Source organism: Eptatretus burgeri, chromosome 2, assembly GCF_056783735.1.
Source record: "Eptatretus burgeri isolate ZD-2024b chromosome 2, Ebu_testis_v1, whole genome shotgun sequence".
NCBI classification, from domain to species: domain Eukaryota; kingdom Metazoa; phylum Chordata; class Myxini; order Myxiniformes; family Myxinidae; genus Eptatretus; species Eptatretus burgeri.
The window spans coordinates 50839885-50859616 of NC_140962.1; the positions used below are offsets into that span (position 1 = coordinate 50839885).

General features: G+C 44.9%; 1 protein-coding gene across 3 annotated transcripts in view; it reads right to left on the minus strand.

Moving 5' to 3' along the window:
• Window positions 1-15592, minus strand: part of LOC147032025 (signal transducer and activator of transcription 5B-like) — a 109306-nt gene extending 93714 nt beyond the window's left edge. Inside the window, exons 1-3 of one of the 3 annotated variants that reach the window (XM_085869297.1) lie at window positions 15440-15592; window positions 10372-10528; window positions 1841-1930 (exon numbers count right to left, since the gene is read on the minus strand). In XM_085869297.1, the coding sequence (XP_085725423.1) occupies window positions 1841-1930; window positions 10372-10528; window positions 15440-15567 (375 nt within the window). In that variant the 5' untranslated portion in view covers window positions 15568-15592. Of the gene's footprint in view, window positions 1-1840; window positions 1931-3386; window positions 3423-5865; window positions 6052-10371; window positions 10529-15439 lie in introns of those variants that run through there. The other 2 variants (XM_085869298.1, XM_085869299.1) reach the window with 2 other exon arrangements.
• Window positions 15593-19732: the final 4140 nt, after the last annotated feature.

The following is a 19732-nucleotide window of genomic DNA, read 5'->3' on the forward strand; positions in this document are numbered from 1 at the left end:
GGACGTAAACAGCATCAACCGCATCTCACCGGGGATGCCCCGAATGGGCACGTGGTATTGTTACGACCCTCGTTAAGTCGCCAGAACACGGCAGGAGAAGCGGCAAGGGGGGGGGTGGGGGGGGGGGTCGCAGAAAGAGCGGTCCGGGAGTTCGGCACAGAGCTCCAGGCCGTTTCGCGCTGGATGTGTGAATGAGACCACTTCCGGCCCCAGGAGCCTGGCAGGGCATGGCTAGAAACACTGTGGCCCAATAGAGAAGCGGGATTCGGGTCGCTTCGGGTCGTCACCCCACCCTTCACCCAGGGCTCGCCCTCTCCTTCGCCTGCCTACCTCGCCCTCTCCTTCGCCTGCCTGCCTCGCCCTCTTCTTCACTGCTCCTCGTTGTCTACCCATCACTGGATCTACACTTGTGGTTTGTGTGCGACAGACGTTCTTCTGGGACCAGTGCGGAGCACACATTTCCATGAGCCTGGGCAAAGTGACTAAGGCGATAACGCGCCGACTCTTGAGATGGGAACGCTCAAGCGGAGCGTCCCATGGAGGTACACACTACACTCACAGACCTATGCACGACTCGGCTCGGAATCTTTTTATCTCATGCATCTTCTCTTCTCTCTCCCTTTCCACCCCTCTATCTTGTCCCCTTTGGATGCACAAAAGAGCATCCATTATTGATTCGCAACCAGTTTCCTCTGGCATGACACCGCATCCCCATGTTGCACCACACCACACCTTAGACACCAATATTTCTTCCTCCGACCTCCCCAAAAGCGTACTGGATCGCGTTGGTCGGCCGACTACGCCAGGTATTGCGAGGCCGTTCGTCCTCATCTGCTCTCTATCATTATGGCGATCTAATCTTCCTTAGGTTTGTCTGTGTGTGTGTGTGTGTGTGTGTGTGTGTGTGTGTGTGTGTGTGTGTGTGTGTGTGTGTGTGTGTGTGTGTGTGTGTGTGTGTGTGTGTGTGTGTGTGTGTGTGCGTGCGTGCGTGATGGCACCTGTCGTACCATAAGTTAAGATTGTAAAAGTTCTAACGGGATAAGTTTGCTCTGTGTCTGCTTTTGTAAATTGATTGCCTTTTGTCGCACCCCACAAATTCCTTGCTATCCTCTGCTGTACATAATAATAAACCCATTCACTGTGCCACATACCTTTCCTCGCTTTAGTGTAAATAAATGCTTGTGTAGAAATTTTCCCAGCTCGTTTTCGTATTTTCCTTCATTGGTTCAGCATGGCCCAGATCCTAGCAGAGCCGGGACGTTATCCCCCAGTGATCTATTTTTCTAACTGGTACATCCTTGGGCAGTTACGCTCAGCTGCATCTGATCCGGTAAGGTGATCTGGTTTGAATAAGGCGTACCGAGGGTGTGTCCCCCAGTAATTAGATCACGTGACCATTAGGTAAACGGTATTCATTAGACGGAGCACCCTAAGTCACGTGGTCAAGTTTTTGGTGTTCACGGTCGATTAGCGACCCGCCGCGTCATGAATTTATTCGTGTGCGACGGCCTGCGATTCCGGAGAGTTTGGTAGGAACCCGAGGTAGCTTCCCCCTTGTGGTCTTCTCGCCCCTGACCCCGGGTCCGCAACTATATTATACATTGCTCAATGCTGGCACTGCAATAAAACTATAATAGGGAGTAAATTAAAATCCACAAAGTTTCAAAATGAGAAACAGAAACTTCACACACTTGAGCAATAATTTTTAAATGATCCACTAGCCTGATCAGGGTGGGGAAGGGGAAATAGGCAGGGGGTAGGGGAAATAATAATAATAATAATAATAAAAATAACTGATGCCGATACAAAATGATGAACAACAAGTTTGTCACAAACTTACACTCGAAGCCTCACACACTAGCCGTTGCTCATGCAAGAGGATATTCTTGATTGTCTTCACCAACTCCATCGGGCAATGTTCATACTGTGTCTGTAAAAAATGAAATCATTGGTTCACATTCCAAATTCAAAACTACATGACCTTGAATTATTCATACAATTTTATGAAATCAAGAAAACTCGGAAAACAAAAGGGTAGGACATGAAGGTACATTTTATAGGTAGTAGCAACAGCTCTATGAACCAATAAATGGAATGGGGTAAAGCTTGTCTGGTTTTCCCACCTGTGCACTTCGCTCATGATGCTGCGACACACCAGGTTCATGTATATTCAATAACAATTTGTCCACGTTATATATATATATATACACAATTTACAACATCGAGCTAATCATAAAGCGAAACTTTCCAACCTGTCTTTTTCGTTAAAGTCATGGTGGTGCATTCCGAAGTCTGTTGATGGTGTTTGCACCTTGCCTACCCCATATATATATATATATATATATATATATATATATATATATATATATATATATATATATATATATATATATATATATATATATATATATATATATATATATATATATATATATATATATATATATATATATATATATATATATATATATATATCCCACTGTTTCTGGCAAAGGTAGAATAGGCTTTGACAGGCTGTTTCAGCAAAAGGCCGTCTTCTCAAATCCTAATCTTCTGCTTTCGCTTCTCCTCTTGCCTGCTCTCCTTTGCAGTCTTCCAACCAAATGAGACGTGGCAAAATGTGGAGAAGAGGCAAACACCACCCCCATACACAAGAAGGGTCTCTCCAGAATGAGCATCTAAACCACACCATCTATTTCTATGATCAACTGCTGGAAGACTTTTAATATCTTAATCTTGTGAGCTTTATCAGCCACAGCTTATTTAACGCAAAACATATCTAACAGCTGGCTTTCAAAGCTAGCTTCAGACAAGGCATCGCCCATCATGTCAAGTTCCTCTTTGGTAAATCTGAACTTCTCACAACCTGCAAAGGCTTTTTTTCCTCAATTAAATCGAGTACTTTTTGTCCCCTTCCCCTCCAACAAGGTCAGAGACGGGGAGCATTAAAATGAGCTCCGTCCGACTGACCGACCGACCGATCATTCGTCCACATACTTTTGTGTACGCGACACAGTAAACCCTAAAATATTGTGGGGGTAACATTCCTCAAAAATTCCACGATGGTTTAAGCCACGATAGTTAAAACAATTTTTGTATGGTATTAAGGCGAGTAGGTTCCCAGGCTTCCACAATAGAAAACGTAGTGGAAGGTCGACGACAGCCAAAAATGAACACATCACAATTGAAATAAACATGTAAAAAAAAAAAAAAAATATATATATATATATATATATATATATATATATATATATAAATAAATATATAAATCAGCTTTGCGGTGAAGTCATCCACTGCGTTGAAACATTTTAAAACATTCAAAGCAGATTAAACACGGCCCTTCTGTAATTTGTCTGAAGCCTCTGTCTCTGTATGTCTCTATCTACCTCTCGCCCCCTGATGCCCATTGGTGTGTGGGTACGGTGTCATGGCAGCTGTGCGTGTTCTTGCTGTCGATTGTTCTGTCTCTTTTATGCAAGGAAGACAAAGAAATCAGTCACAAGTGGAGGCCATTCAGCCCATAATGCCTGCGCCACATCAACACCACACCAATTTATCAACACAAGATCCAAGGAAGAAAATGCAAACTTATTTCTTCTTCTTCTTCTTCTTCTTTCGGCTGCTCCCGTGAGGGGTCGCCACAGCGGATCAACCGTCTCCATTTCGCTCTATCCTCCACATCTTCCATTGACACTCCAACCGCCCGCACTGCATCCATGAACCTCTTCTTTGGCCTTCCTCTTCTCCTCCTGCCTGGCGGCTCCATCCTCAGCATCCTTCTCCCGATATACTCCGCTTCCCTCCTGTGCACATGTCCAAACCATCTCAATCTCGCCTCTCTCACTTTGTCTCCAAACCGTCCTACCTGCGCTGTCCCTCTAATATACTCATTCCTTATCCTGTCCATCCTCGTCACTCCCAACGAGAATCGCAGCATCTTTAACCCTGCCACCTCCAGCTCCACTTCCTATCTTTTTGTTAGCGCCACCACCTCCAAACCATATAACATAGCTGGTCTCACTACCGTATTATATACTTTCCCCTTCACTCTTGCAGCTACCCTTCTGTCACAAATCACTCCTGCAACTCTTCTCCACCCACTCCATCCTGCCTGCACTCTCTTTTTCACTTTTCTACCACACTCTCCGTTACTTTGGACAGTTGATCCCAAGTATTTAAACCCATCCACCTTCCCCACCTCAACTCCTTACAACCGCACCATACCACCACCCTCCCTCTCATTTACGCACATGTACTCTGTCTTACTCCTAATGACTATCATTCCCCTTTTGTCCAGTGCGTACCTCCACCTCTCGAGGCTCGCCTCAGCCTGCTCCCTACTCTCTCAACAGATCATGATGTCATCCGCGAACATCATAGTCCATGGAGACTCCAGTCTGATCTCGTCCGTCAACCTGTCCATCACCATTGCAAACAGGAAAGGGCTCAGAGTTGATCCTTGATGCAATCCCACTTTAACCTTAAACCGGTCCGTCATTCCTACCGCACACCTCACCGCTGTCACACTGTCCTCATACATATCCTGCACGATCCTCACATACTTCTCCACCACTCCTGACTTCCTCATACAATGCCACAACTCCTCTCTTGGCACCCTATCATAAGCTTTCTCTAAATCCACAAACACACAAGGTAACTCCTTCTGGCCTTCCCTATACTTCTCAATCAACATTCTCAAAGCAAACATCGCATCAGTGGTGCGCTTTCCTGGCATAAACCCATATTGCTGATCACAAATCGTCACCTCTCCTCTCAACCTAGCTTCCACTACTCTTTCCCACAACTTCATGTTGTGGCTTAACAACTTTATCCCTCTGTAATTTCCACAGCTCGGCACATCACCCTTGTTCTTGAAAATCGGAACCAGTACACTTGATCTCCACTCCTCCGGCATTCTCTCACTTTCCAAGATTTTATTAAACAATCTGGTTAACAACCCCACTGCCATCCATCCGAAACACTTCCATGCCTCCACTGGTATATCATCTGGGCCAACCGCCTTTCCACTCTTCATCCTCTTCATAGCAGTCCTCACTTCATCTTTACTGATCCACCCCACTTCCTGATTCACTATCACACCACCTGATTCACATTCACTATCACATTCACATGATTCATACCACCAAGTCTGCTTATCTTCCTTCCTCTGTCCAGATGTCACACCAAGTACCTTCCTTGCTATCTCCCTCACCACTTCTGCTGTAGTTGCCCAATCATCACACCCATCTTTACCACCATCCAACGCCTGTCTCGCTTCCTCCCTAAATTCCACGCAACAGTCTTCCTCCTTCAGCTTCCACCATCTGGTCCTTGGTTCAGCTCTCACTCTCTTCCTCAACCTCACCTCCAAAATCATCCTACAGACCACCAATCGATGCTGGCGAGCTACACTCTCCCCTGCCATCACCTTACAGTCTCTAATCTCTTTCAGGTTGCATTTCCTGCTTAAGATGTAATCCACCCGTGTGCACTTTCCTCCACTCTTGTATGTCACCCTGTGTTCCTCCTTCTTCTTCAAATACATATTTACCGCTGCCATTTCCATTCTTTTTGCAAACTCTACCACCATTTGCCCTTCCACATTTCTCTTGTTGAGACCGTACACCTTCCCATAACCTCCTCATCCTCTTTATTCCCTTCCCCAACATGCCCATTGAAATCTGCTCCAATCACCACTCTTTCATCCTTGGATACACTCTCCACCACTTCATCTAACTCACTCCAGAAATCTTCTTTATACTCCATCCCACACCCCATATGCGGGGCATATGCACTGATGACATTCATCATCACCCCTTCAATTTCAAACTTCACACTCATCGCTCGGTCAGACACTCTCCTTACCTCCAATACCTTCTTGACATCATTTTCCTTCAGGATTACCCCAACACCATTTCTCCTCCCATCCACACCATGGTAGAACAGTTTGAAACCACCTCCAATGCTCCTGGCCGAGCTCCCCATCCACTTGGTCTCTTGTACACACAGTATGTCCACCTTTCTTTTCTCCATCATATCAGTCAACTCTCACCCTTTGCCAGTCATCGTCCCAACATTCAGAGTTCCAACTCTCACCTCCACACTTCTACTCTTCCCCCTCTCCCACTGCCTCCAGACTCGCCTTCCACGTCTCCTTCTCCTCCTTCGCCCAGCAGTAGCACAATTTCCACTGGTACCCTGCTGACCACCGGTACCGGTGGCGGTCGTTGGTAACCCGGGCCTCGTTGGTAACCACCCGGTATAGAAATTTGTTTTGTTGTCCGCATAATGATTTGGCATAGGTTTTTACGCCGGATGCCCTTCCTGACACAACCCTGGTCGCCTCTTACGACACACAGGGATATGGTACACCTATTCTAACCGGGGCATACACCGGGCCCAGTACAACTGGTACTCATTTTGCCGACCTCGGAAGGATAACAGGCTGAGTCAACCCCCTGGTGTTATACGACTTGATATATATATATATATATATATATATATATATATATATATATATATATATATATATATATATATATATATATATATATATATATATATATATATATATATATATATATTGTTACGGCTGTGGAAATTCGCAGAACACCATATAGGTCCTTAGTTCAGTTATTCCGGTTCTGTGTTCTGTGTCTTTTAGACATAGACAAGTCTGTGTTCAGTTAGATTTCCCCACCATTGTTTAGTGGGTATTATTCATTTCACAGGGCTGTGATTCTTTGAGATCGCTGTTTTTCTTTTCATATCGTTATTTTGGACCAACCACAACCAGACCTGCCTCACAACAACCACAACCACACCTGCCTCTCAACAACCACGCCATCCTCACCACTCCGCCAGCAACCGTCAACATCTCCACGAACACAAAAGGGGAACAAAAACAACTCCCGCCCCGATTTCTCTGGTAAACAAGAATGACGGTTGGAAAACAACTCCCATCCCGATTTCTCTGGTAAACAAGAATGACGGTTGGAACTCAACCCCCGCCCCGATTTCTCTGGTAAACAAGAATGACGGTTGGAACTCAACCCCCGCCCCGATTTCTCTGGTAAACAAGAATGACGGTTGGAAAACAACTCCCATCCCAATTTCTCTGGTAAACAAGAATGACGATTGGAACTCAACCCCCGCCCCGATTTCTGTGGTAAACAAGAATGACGGTTGGGAAACAACAACTGATCCAGCCGATCTCTGTTGGAATGTACCCCCCCCCCCCCGCGAGCGCCACGAAGGGAGGGGCATGGTGCCGGAGAAATAAAAGGGTACACGGAGGCGTCGTCTTGGTCTTCGAGAGGTCAGGGCGGTCGGTCAGAGTGTCAGTGTCAGTCGGCAGTTCATGGTCTTCTGCCCGTCTGGGTCTTGAAGAAGCAGTCCGGAGAGCGACCCGCTCGTTGGAGCTTGCAGTCGGTGGAGAGTCCGGGCGTCGCGGAGGGGACGCGGACTGGAGGCGCCGCTCTGCCAGCTGTGTCGCGCAGACCTGCGCGTTCATACAAGGAGCGCTGGAGAGAGCTCGCCGGCCCCGTGGAGGGCCCGAGTCAGCCGCGGCTATCCGAGCTGCCGTGGGGGACAGACGTCGCGACCTGCCCATCAGTGACCACGAGGGTGCAGGTAACCTGCAACGGTCTCGTGGGGACTCGTTCAGTCTGCCAAGTCCCATGCCATAAAGGCCCACAGGCCCAGTCTAACCCCCTGTCTATGGGGGTGGTCTTTTTCTTGGGGTTTTGCTTTCGAATACACGTTGTGGCGCCATGTCTTGTGAAGTAAAACTATTAAGTGGCTGCACATAAATTGCTTATAGTCGGTTGTAGTGCTTTTGCTTTATTTGCTTCCATACCTGCATGATTGACTGTATATGTGCATGTGTAAAATAAATGTGCTGGTCTAAATGTAACCCGTTCGTCGTGTCTTTTTCCCCATTGGAATGCCATATTGCATCTCGGAATATTCGTTGGGTTTTAAATACCCGTTCAATCGAATCGGATCTGGCGAGGTCGGGCGATAATACCCGCTCGGTTATCACTGCAGAACGGAAAGGACCGCTTGAGCGGTTCGTGACCAAGCCGACCAGCACCGAGGTATGGTCTCCCGGTAGGCTACCAGGGGGTACTTAGGTGTATCGAGATTCGGCGATTGACCCTAGTCTGCACGGGTAGAAAATTGGCTATGCCGTGGTGGGATTGAAGACCCACCCGTGACAAGTGTCACGGCGTTGTTCTGGAAGGTCACGACTGAATTGTCCGTCCGGTGGGCGAGCGGCTACTATTAGTGAAAAGCAGTCGTTCGCACGCCGGTGGGCGCAAATTCGTAACACTGGTGTCCGGGAGTGAGATTTGAATCCACCCCACCTCCAACTAAATTAACGGAACCGGATCAAGGGTGAGTGAAGCTACCCTCAGTGTTCCCCAAATCACACAATTCTCTCCTCATACCCTCAAGGTTTGCCTTCCTGAAATATAATAGCCTCACTCTACTATCCTTAACTCCAACCCTTAACAAAGTCTTTGCACACACAATGTTATCGTCACTTGCTCCTAAATGCTCCCCTACCTCCACCATATTAGAATCGTTACTTAAAAGGAGGTCTAGCACTGCACTCCCCTCGTGGGCTTATCTAAAAGCTGGGTTAAAAAGTGATCCTGGACTAAAACTAGGAAATCCTCATCTGCTCTGCCCTTTCCCTGTTCCTGGGTCCAATCTATCCCTGGCAAGTTAAAATCCCCCATAATCAATACTCTTCCCTTACCATATGCCCTTTTCAATCCTTCATGTACTCCTCCTTCCTCCTCCTCTTCCTTCCCACCTGGAGCCCTATAAAAGCATCCGACCAGTATCTTACTGTTTTTACAATCTCTAATCTCGGCCCATACAGAATACTCTCCATTAATTCCCTCCTTAATGTCACCCCTTCCTCTTGATGCAATGCTGTCCTTTAACCAGATTGCTACTCCTCCTATTACACCGATATACCTCGTAGCCTTCTAATCCTATCCTCCAGTTACTCTCCTCCTGAAACAATGTCTCACTCACTGCAACTACATTGGCTTCAAGCTCTTCCATCTTATTATTTAAACTCCTGGCAATGGTATAGAATATGTTTAACTTTTCCCTTCCTGAAATTCCATTTTCTTGCCTGGCCTTACTCATCCCAATTACATTATCAGTTCCTTCCTTTATAGCTTCCCCACCCTCTGCTGACCTGAAAAAAGCCTCAATTCCTTCCTCAATTCCCACTGCAAACCTTCCTGCCTCCTTTCTATTTAACATACGGCCATCATTCTGGAAATGCTCCCTTTGTCCCTGAAATGATTCCTACTGCTTATTAAATGTAAAACCTTCCTCCCTGCACCATTCTTCCAGCCATTGTTTGACGTCTTGCTCTGCGCATAATTTCAATTTCATTTCCTTATCTTTGGAGAATCCCAGAAAACATGATCTCACAACCCTTTGCTTTCAGCCACGTACCCAATATCCTGTATCTATTTTTCAAAACCTCTGAGTAAACTTTTCTTCAATCATTCACTCTGAGGTGTACCACAAAACTTATTCCTGCAATGACCTGATACAATATAGTTTACCCTTCATTCAATGTCCCAAACTTCTGCTCCTTCAAAACTGCACAGAATTCGATGTCTGGATCCTTCCTGCAGAATAAAGAATATACATATTTAATTCGTCTCATCACCCACAAAAACTGTCTCCCATACCTCATTTCTATTGCTGCACCTTCAGCACTCCCTACACCCACTGCCTGCACCCGCTACACCTCCACCACCGCCTGCACCCGCTGCACATACACCACTGCCTCCACCTGCACCATTTTCCCCTTCCTCTCCCCCACTCTTTTAGTTTTATACCGTTGCTCTTGGCATTTCATTCCTCTTGTGCTTAAACTTCTCCCCTGTAAAATCTTCCCTTCATCAAATCGAGAGAGATGGGGGGGGGGGAGAGGGGGAGAGGGGGAGAGGGGAAGAGGGGGAGAGGGGGAGAGAAGGGAGAGGGAGCGAGAGAGACAGTCAGAGAGCGAGAGCGAGAGAGAGATACAGTCAGAGCGAGAGAGAGAGATAGACAGTCAGAGCGAGAGAGAGAGATAGACAGTCAGAGCGAGAGAGGGAGAGAGGGAGACACAGTCAGAGACTCCATCCTCCCTCCTCGCTCCCTGGCAATCACCTCATGCTTTGTGAGACAATTTGCAAATAAATTTAATATACACTGAGTTTGTGCTTTGCTGATACACATCATTGCCAATGTGGAGTATCCACCCAACTTGGTCAGCATTTAATAATTGGATACATCTCTGCTCTGATAAGCAGGTTCTGGAGAATTTTGCAATGACACAAAACACGTTACCTTGAGCTGTGTGGCGTAGCCTTTCAACTTCAACTTAAGCACAAATACATCATCCCCCATGAGCTGATCAGCTTTTCTCAACAACTCCTGCACCAGGTTTTCCAGGATCACCTTGGCTCGGAAATCTTCTTGCCGACCATCTGAGTCCATCATATCCCTGGCCCACCAGAAAAAGTCCAAAGTTTAGAACAATAAAAATAAATTTAAAATGATTAAGATGTTAAAAAACAAATATATAAAAAAAACAGGCAAAAAGTTAAACATTGACTATGTTTAACCAACAACTGGCATGCAAGCGGCATCAAAACTTCCTGCAAAGCAAAGGATAAAATGAACAAAATAATTAAACCAATTAAACTCTAATGAAAAGCTATTTCCACAATTTAAACCAAAAATAACCCATTCATTATTATGATCAACTTTCCAAGTGCACATGTGGTCACCCAATGGTTTGATGAACATGACACTGATGTTATCCATATGTTATGGCCTTCTCAATCACAAGATCTGAACCCAATCAAGCATTTATGGGATATTCTGGAATGACGCCTGAGACAGTGTTTTCCACCTCCATCAAACAGGTGCGAGTTGATCGACTTTCTCGTGGAAGAATGATGTCGCATCCCTCCTGCAGAATTCCAGATGATGGTGGACTCTATGCCACAGCGCATACAGGCCGTACTGGCCACACGTAATGGCCCAACACCCAATTAAGCAACTTTATATTGGTGTTTACATTTATATTTTTGTCCACCAACTGTATATATTAGTGCTGGGCCAATTAGAAAATTTGACTATTAATCGATTGCCGATGAAAAAAAAAATTATAATCGGCCGATACCAATAGAGATGATAAAGTGGTTAATAATGACGTCATCGTTCATTGTGCACACATGAAGTAGATACCGTGCCTGATCAGTGCCGTGCCCATGATTGATGCCGTTAAGTGGCTGTGAATAGATACATTTAAAAAAATTTCTCTAATCGATTGGTGCATCGAATGACACATCATGTCATTTTAAAATGAATTATGAGCTTACATACGCTCATTCGATAAACTATTGGACATAAAATCAAGCGCTTCATACCTGTCTGGTCAAGTGAAAAGCAAGTTTTATACAAAATATAGAAAAGGGAGTGCCCGGGTTACAAAGAGACTCCATTCTGACCAATTACACCAGGAATCGGAGGTATAGTGTGAACTTATAACTAACCTACAATTTAATGTGTTATACAATGTGGCTGCTAAAGACTGCATGCCAAATCTGCCCTTTTTGCTCAGGGACCCAGAATACTATTGATCCATCTTTGAAATGTGAAAAAAATGAATTTAACTGATGGATTCTGGAATAATTTGGAATGTACATCATCAAGACCTACTCGACCAGGAAGGAGGTAAAGTAGATTTTCACCTTTAACCTCAGCAGCATACGAGCAATCGCATTTTCTTTTGTGCGAGTGGCTGTTTCGAAAGCGATTGATTACAGTATATTATATCAATCAGGTATGCTTTACAAAGGTTATGGTGTTTCTCTTTGTGAGTTTCAAAGCAAAATAAATTTTATAACACGATTTCCGAGCTGTTTGCCGTATTAACATGTTTTCCAAATTACTGAGCAAAATTTTTTCTACCCATCACACAACGATTGCCAGCTGTTTATAAAGAATAATGTTTATGCACATCTCCTTAAAGCATCTAACAATCAACGTTGCTTTAAAAAAAAAAAAAAAAACATTGTTTCTTGAAATTCGCCCAAAACAAGGGTGAAAGCTACTCAAGCTTTTTGGGTTTTATACAGTACAGTACTGTAATTGGTATTCTGCACTCACGCCGACTCCAATTGGCCGATACCAATTCCCCCCAAAATTGCCAATATCGGCCTTTGCCGATTACCGATACCATTATCTGCCTCACACTAATAGATATCATATACGGTAATCCCTCGTTTTACGGAAGTAACCCTTCGTTCTGAAAATTCCTTCTGCAGGGTGAATTTCCATAAATCAAAACCAATTTTCCCAGATACACCCATTGTATAAGTGGAGATAGGTTTCTTTAGAGCAAAATCTTAACTCTAGGGTACAACAAATACACTTAATAAGGCAACAAACTTTTTTTCAGGCAGAACAAACCATCAGGTCCACCCCAGGGCCACCACGAGGCAGCACAGTCAAGCCCCCCCACACCCCCCCCCATCCCATTCCCACAAGGGGATCGGGTGGGAAACACCTCCCTTCTCCCTCACCACATTGGCACCCAGGTCAGGCCTGCCACAGACCACCACATGGGTCTCGAGGCTGCAGAAGTGCTGCAGGATCCGGAGAATTGGCAGTTAGGGATCTACTCACCTTGCTGATTTCTACCAGTCTGGAGACGCTGAAAATGCCTCGAGACACACCCAGCGACGATTCCTGGCACGAGGCGCCAGCATTTCACAGGATCTGCACCCATCATCAGGATGTAGTCTGTGGCACGGCAGGTCGTCAGTCGATCTCTGAGATTGTCTGGCATCTCCGGGAAGCAAGGAACTGAACCGCTGAAGGGAGTGCGGGTCGGACGCGTGACCAAATTGGAGTGGGGGAACCCATCGGTGGAGTCAACCTCCACCATGGCCCTCCATCTCCTGCCAGCCAGGAATGGGACAAGTAAGCCAAATGGGTATCCCATCAGGAGCAGTCGGCAAACGAAGCCCGGGCCCGCCTGGTTTAGTGGTCAGACGTGTCCGGCCTTTAGTGGGGCCAGGCCACCACGAGCCCAAAGCCACCCAATTGGCAAGGAGCACTTGAGAGTAAACCACACACTTTGGCGAGTTAAAATTGATACAACGGATGTTCAAGGATGAACCACCAGGAGCACTTTGGGCTCTGGGTCAAGAGGTCCCAGGCAGCCCCAGACCTGAGCACAACCCGTCTGGGTAGGTCTTTATAATGCTCCGCTGAGTGGACGCTAGTGCTGACCAAACTCTTAAGGGGAAAGACTTGGGCCCATCTGCAGGAGGACACCGCGTGTTGGCACACCTCCACACAGTGCGAAACCGTCGCGGGCAGCTCTTACTCTCGCAGTTCTGACCAGTCCAGTTTGATGTCAAATGTGGGCTGTTGTACTCTGCAGGGGACCCCTGGAACGCTGGCCATTGGCTCCCAGCGCTGAGAGAAAACCTCTTCGAGGAATATCCCATGGTATTTATGTCCTGTCTGTGAACTTGATAAGGCACCCAGGCAGGGTAAGGAGGGGGTGGATGTCGGCAGTTCGTATTTGGGATGATAAATCTCCCTTCACAGCCAGTGAGTACAAGGCAACTGACGCAATGCCAGCCATCACAAGGACCCCCACCACCTCCCCCAGCCTGAGATTGCATTGCAAGGTGGCCTGTTATTGCTTTTGGGAGCCAATGGCACCACCGTGCCAGCATGACATCACCACTGATGTGCCACCTGTTGAAGTCTGTTCGCATTCCCGTATCATTAAAGACCTTGCCTGCTAGACCCACCCCCTGGCCAATGCAGGTGAATGATTGTGTACTTCTGGTGCCTTAGTTGTATTGGTTTAGAACAAGCGCTATGTTTTACCATCTCCTGAAGTGTATAAATTTATTTCCTCATTCATTTCATATATCTGTTGTCTTTCAATTCTCCCTTCATGTTGTCCTGTGGTTTCTTTAAATAAACTTGTTCCTTATTAAGGTTACGTGTCACCTGATTACAGCTGTCTCACTTGCCCAAATGTTTCAACCCGGTTTGGTCGTTTTAAAATTTGTTTAACATTCCTTTTATGAGAATGGCAGGATTTGGATTCCAACTAGGGGCTGATAAATCCCCCTTCACAACCCAAGAGTACAAACCGCCCAACCACACCACCGTTTTTTTATTGCTTTTTTGCGTACATTGACGAGGATCGTATGAGAGCTAACACAACACACAGCAAAGGGGTCATGAGACAAGGGGGCGGGAGAGGGAAGGACAAAACAGTGGGGAACAGAGACATTATGAGATCTGTGGAAGGGAGAGGGATGGGGCGGGAAACACGGGGTATACAAGATGTACATTACATGGACTTTCAGGAAGGAAAGCAGGGAATTTGAAGGAGGTTGGTTTGGGGTGGATTAATGTGGGAAGAAAAGATCGAGGTTTTGGATGGGGGACGATAAGAGGTGGTAGTGAACAGCTGTTTTGAAGGCCTGGAGGGAAGAATGGGGTTGAAAAGAGTGAGGGAGTATATTCCAAAGGCAGGAAAAAGGCAGAATGAAAGAGTGAAGGTGAGCAGTGATTCGTGATTTTGGTAGTTTTACCAGAAGGGGGTTGTTGGCAGACCTTGAGCGCCTTGCAGAAATATGGGGGATGTGTCTGACACATCGCAGACACGATGCGAAAAAAATCGCAGACACAGCAGGGGAGGGAGGACCTGTCTAAGACAGGTATAAGACGGTATAAGAAGGAGACGAAGAAGAAGAGAAAGGAGACTGTATAAGACAGAAAGACCACCGACCTGTCTGCGGTGAGAGAGTGAGAGGCTCAAAGACTCGGCCTCACCGAGGGAGATACCCATGATCCTAAATACATTGAAGTTAAAGTGGATTTGTTAAAGGGGATTTCTCTTTAATCCAGACATTCACGAAGCACATTGGTCCAAAGCGGCAGGTCTGCGTTGGCGAGACAATATATTACACGTGTTAAGTGACCCAGAAACAAACACAATTAAAAGCATTTTTACAGAGATAGATTTTTACACAGGAATATTGCTTTAAGTAACAAAGGAAATAGTTCATTTATATTTTTAAAATACTGACTTAATTAGCAGCTAACAACCATTGTGCTTATTCAAGCATCATTTTTGCTTTCACAATGAAGCTGTTGAATGTTGATGGCTAGTCTTGTCAAAACATGTCATCTCTACAGACAAGTATGGTTTTTGGTGTAAATGGTCTCGCAAGTCAATGAAAAAAAAAATGCTCAGCTCGAACACTGTTCAGCTCCAACACTAACAACAACACACCCAATACACCAAACATTATTGTCCAGATAGTTTACAAAATTTCAACCGTAAGTTTCAATCTTGAGAGTAACCAACCATGGCTGCTGTTCGATCCAATGAGACAAATAATGCCGGACCTCTATAGGAAAATGCTGCCCGTAGAGTGCCTGCATTTGCGGCAGGTACTCATCTTGTAGTTGTTGTGCTTGCATCCACAACGCCATATTCTGTGACAAAAGGAGCAAAACAAATTACATCAGTTGTGCACTCAACTCAAGTGTGAGTTTATGTGAATAGTATTTTACAAAAAAAACCACAAAAGTTATATTTGGAAATGGAAGGTTAAACAAGCAGTTTGTAGTGAGGAGCTTCCTGAGGCATTTTCGAACAGTTCCAAGCCGTGCAGTTTTAAAAAAAATCTATATATATATATATTTTTTTTTTTTTTAAAGCAAAATTAAACAAGAAAAACTAGACACCTCTCCAGTTACCGTTATCCTTTTACCACAACAATGGATATGCCTTTCCCATGGAAGAGGTCAACCCACTATGATTGATCTCATTTAAAGGTCACATGGAAAATGAAATGTGAGAGAGACAGAGAGATACAGAGAGACACAGAGACACAGAGAGACACAGAGACACAGAGAGACACAGAGAGGCAGAGAGAGACAGAGAGACACAGAGAGACAGAAACAGACATGTAAAAAGAGACATCAGATGCTTGTAACTCAAGTTGTGGTCTGCAAAATGAGTTTCAAAGGGCACACACATGTTCTTTGACCTGTTGAATCTAGAATTTATTCAGTTCATCTTTTTACTGCATTGCAGTCCATACTTGTGCCAGCTTGGTTGAATTCCCTTCAATCGTTCACAAGTTATTGCCACCGCAATAACTATAAGGTCACATGACTTTTCACACCAAAATCGAATCAGTTCATTCCTGCATCATTGTACATACTTGTGTCAAGTTTGCTCAAAATCAATGTGGGGGTTCACAAGTTAATGCGGTAAAAAGCTTGCTACACACGCATGAATGGACAACCCAAAAACATAATGCCTCCAGCTGGGAAGGCATAATATTGTTACGTTTGAGGGGGGGGGGGTATGCATTCAAAGGGTAATTAGGATGTTTAATTAGGTATGCCATGCTGTTCGAGTGTACCAGGATCTCGATGTAATAAGTAGCAATTCAGTGGTGATAAGTTGTCTAGTAAATGTCCATTTCTTCAAGGGGGAAATGATAATTGTCACGTAATTAGATAGGGATACGGGATAGGGTAAGTGTGTCTGCGTAAACCCCTTTTAGTATTCTCTGGAGGCTTGCCGTGACGTCACAGGACAGTGTTGCGGATGGCTCCGCCCCGTGATCACGATTGGCGGAAGGCGACGGCGCAGGGCCAATAAAACGGCTCGATTGGAAGTGACGAGGACGGGAGGATAAAAAGGTTCTGTTCGGGTTGAAAAGGAAGAGGAAGAATATCGGGACAGAAAGACCGTTTTTTTGGGGTGGAGGTTGTTGTGCTGGGAGCGTGCTGTGTTGTTGCGCTGATTCGGCCCTGGTTTGATAGTGTCTTGTAGCCTTTCTGAGCCTCGTGCCTCACTTTGGTTGGCTCTGGGGTTCTGCTGGCTCGGAGTACGGGGTCGAACGGCGGGCGGACCTGCCTCCCTCTCCTGCTCGCAACTTGGCGCCAGAACTGGTTCCCTGGCGGCTGTGAGCGGACTTGGGCCAGGACCAGGAGGTCGACAGCACCACGGTGTCTCCTGCCCCTGACGAGCACAACACCAGCTCGTCCGACGCCAATCCAGGGACTGTTGCGTCCACACCACGGGCCAGCTACGTTGTGTGTGTGTGTGTGTGTACCTGGCGCCTTCGAGGGTTTGAGATTTGTATATTCATTGGAATTGTTTGTGTTTTCCCCACGCCCGAACCCACACCACCATCCCGTCGAATCGCCCCGGATCGCTCTTCTTGCCGAGTCTTGTTATTTCTGGTTAGAGAAATAAACATCACTAACTCAGTGAAAAGCGACTCGTGCCACCTTCCTCGTCCCGTTTGCGGTAGAGCGATTGAAACCGCCATCTTTGGGTTATAAATAAATAAACCGCCTCCATCGTTTCGGCTCATTCTACGTTGGCAGGACTGTTCAAGTCCCGTGGACGTCACAATATAAACACTCTCAAGTTCTTCAACAAAAGGAGTTTCCATCAATATTGGAGTTCGGGTCTTTGCTTGCACTTTCCATTGTCATCATAAATTTGATTTTTTTTTAAGATTGCAGATTTTATTTCATTTATTCAATTTTTTGTAAAATCATTAATGATCTCCACCATCTGCAATGGATGGAGGAAATGTTTTCACCCATGTCTGTTAGTTTGTGTGCAAATTTGGTGGGCAGATTGGTGTGTGACAAGGACAAATTGATTTGATATTGGTGAAGATCCAGATCCGGGTGGAGGTATGGGCTCTACCGAGAGTCCTTCTTGTTACCCCCATCACCGGAGGTGGAAGGACGTTATGTATTCACAAATGTGTCTGTTTGCTTGTTTGTGCGCAAGATATCTCTAAAAGTCATGGACTGAGTCAGATTAAATTTGCTGGACAGGTTGGGTGCGTGACAAGGATGAGTTCATTAGATTTTGGTGAAGATCTGGATACTAGAATTTTTGAAGTGATTCTTCACCATTGAGAGATAGGGGCAAAAACGATATACAGCACGATATTTCAAAAATGTAATGGACCCGATATGTTATACTGGATCAGGCATTGCGTGGTGCAGATATGTACTCTACTGAGTGCCCTTGAGGTTTAAGAATGTTTTCGGTGAAATCACTACAGCTGTCATTTCTAGCAAATTTAGCAAGATATTTGCGCACAATTAGAATGCATCAAATCAAAAGCCAAACACTTACTCCTTCCTCGAAGTGTTCAAACATTGTTGTTACAATGCAAATCCAGGATAAGATAAGCCCAGTTAAAGTAGAAGAACATGTGCGGTCAAAATCAGTACAGCGCTGAAATGATGAAAACCCAGCTTCTTTGGCCTTATACTGCAAGGTAATTTGCTTCAAATTTTTTTTAAAATGGATTCAGGAATTACTAAATAGAGTACACTTGTTGCTCAAGGTGTGTTCTACTGTATACAGTCGTGGCTAAAAAAAATATATTGGCACCCTTGCACTTTTTAAAAATAACACAATTTTTTCCCAAAAATAAGTTGAAATTGACAAAAGTATTTGGTCTCCACAATTCTTTGTTCCACTGTTAATATTACAGAACCTTTGTTTTTCATTCAAAACTTGATATATCCTTTTAAATCAGAAAATAAAAATAAATGGTATTGACAAAATTATTGACACTCTCGACTTAAAGGGATACTTTGCTAAAAATTGGTCAATGCCAAACCGGTATTTTTTTGAAATATAGACCACTTCTGGAAAGTAATGCAGGCGATTCGTAGTTAAAAGAAACCTCTCAAAATAGAATATATCCATTTATGTCACGATTTAGTACTTCGAGTCAAAACCCACAGCTTGGAGAAATCTGCAACCTTGAACTTTGGTTGTGACGTCAGGAGTGCTGAATCCCCTTGGCTGTTCACAGCTGCCACCGCTGACACTTTCACCAAACAAAATATGCCAAATTGTTGCACTCCAGGTTCTAAAATGTTCATTCTTTGCTCAAAAATGGGGTAAATGGAGCTCAATCAAAGTCTGGTTGTCCGCATTGAAACTGCTCCACACCCCGGAAAAGTGGGCCCGCATCTGTGAACATCACTTCGAGGAAAGGTTTCTGTTTGTTGACCCCAAGTATGTAACGGCACCATATTTGTATCCCAAAGCCAAGTTGACCTTGACGAATGATGCATACCCATCCATGTTTGAGCACACGGTTTGTGCACCACTGTGAAAGGTTTCAGAAAGAAAAAAAAAATAAAAAAAGAAAAAAAAAAAAATCGGGAAAGAAAACGACATCGGGTCGAGGTAATCATAACACGTGCATACTCATATATAGTACAGTACTGTATATATATATATATATATATATATATATATATATATATATATATATATATATATATATATATATATATATATATATATATATATATATATATATATAAAAGATTGACAACATGATGTTGCATATTTTGTACACAAAGTAGTGGCTCATGAAGGAGCAAAGTCACAGGGACAAGGTAACCCACCGACAGTGGGGCAACACGTGAAATCAACAACGAACATGAGGAGAGATAAGAGGGAGTGAACCATAATATTGTTGTGGGGCCGGGTATCGGTGTCGAGCATGACCGCGAGAGGGAGCAGTAGAGTCGGCTCCACCGAACACACCGGAATTTAGGTCATGACCCTCGGATAAGTCCGAAAGGC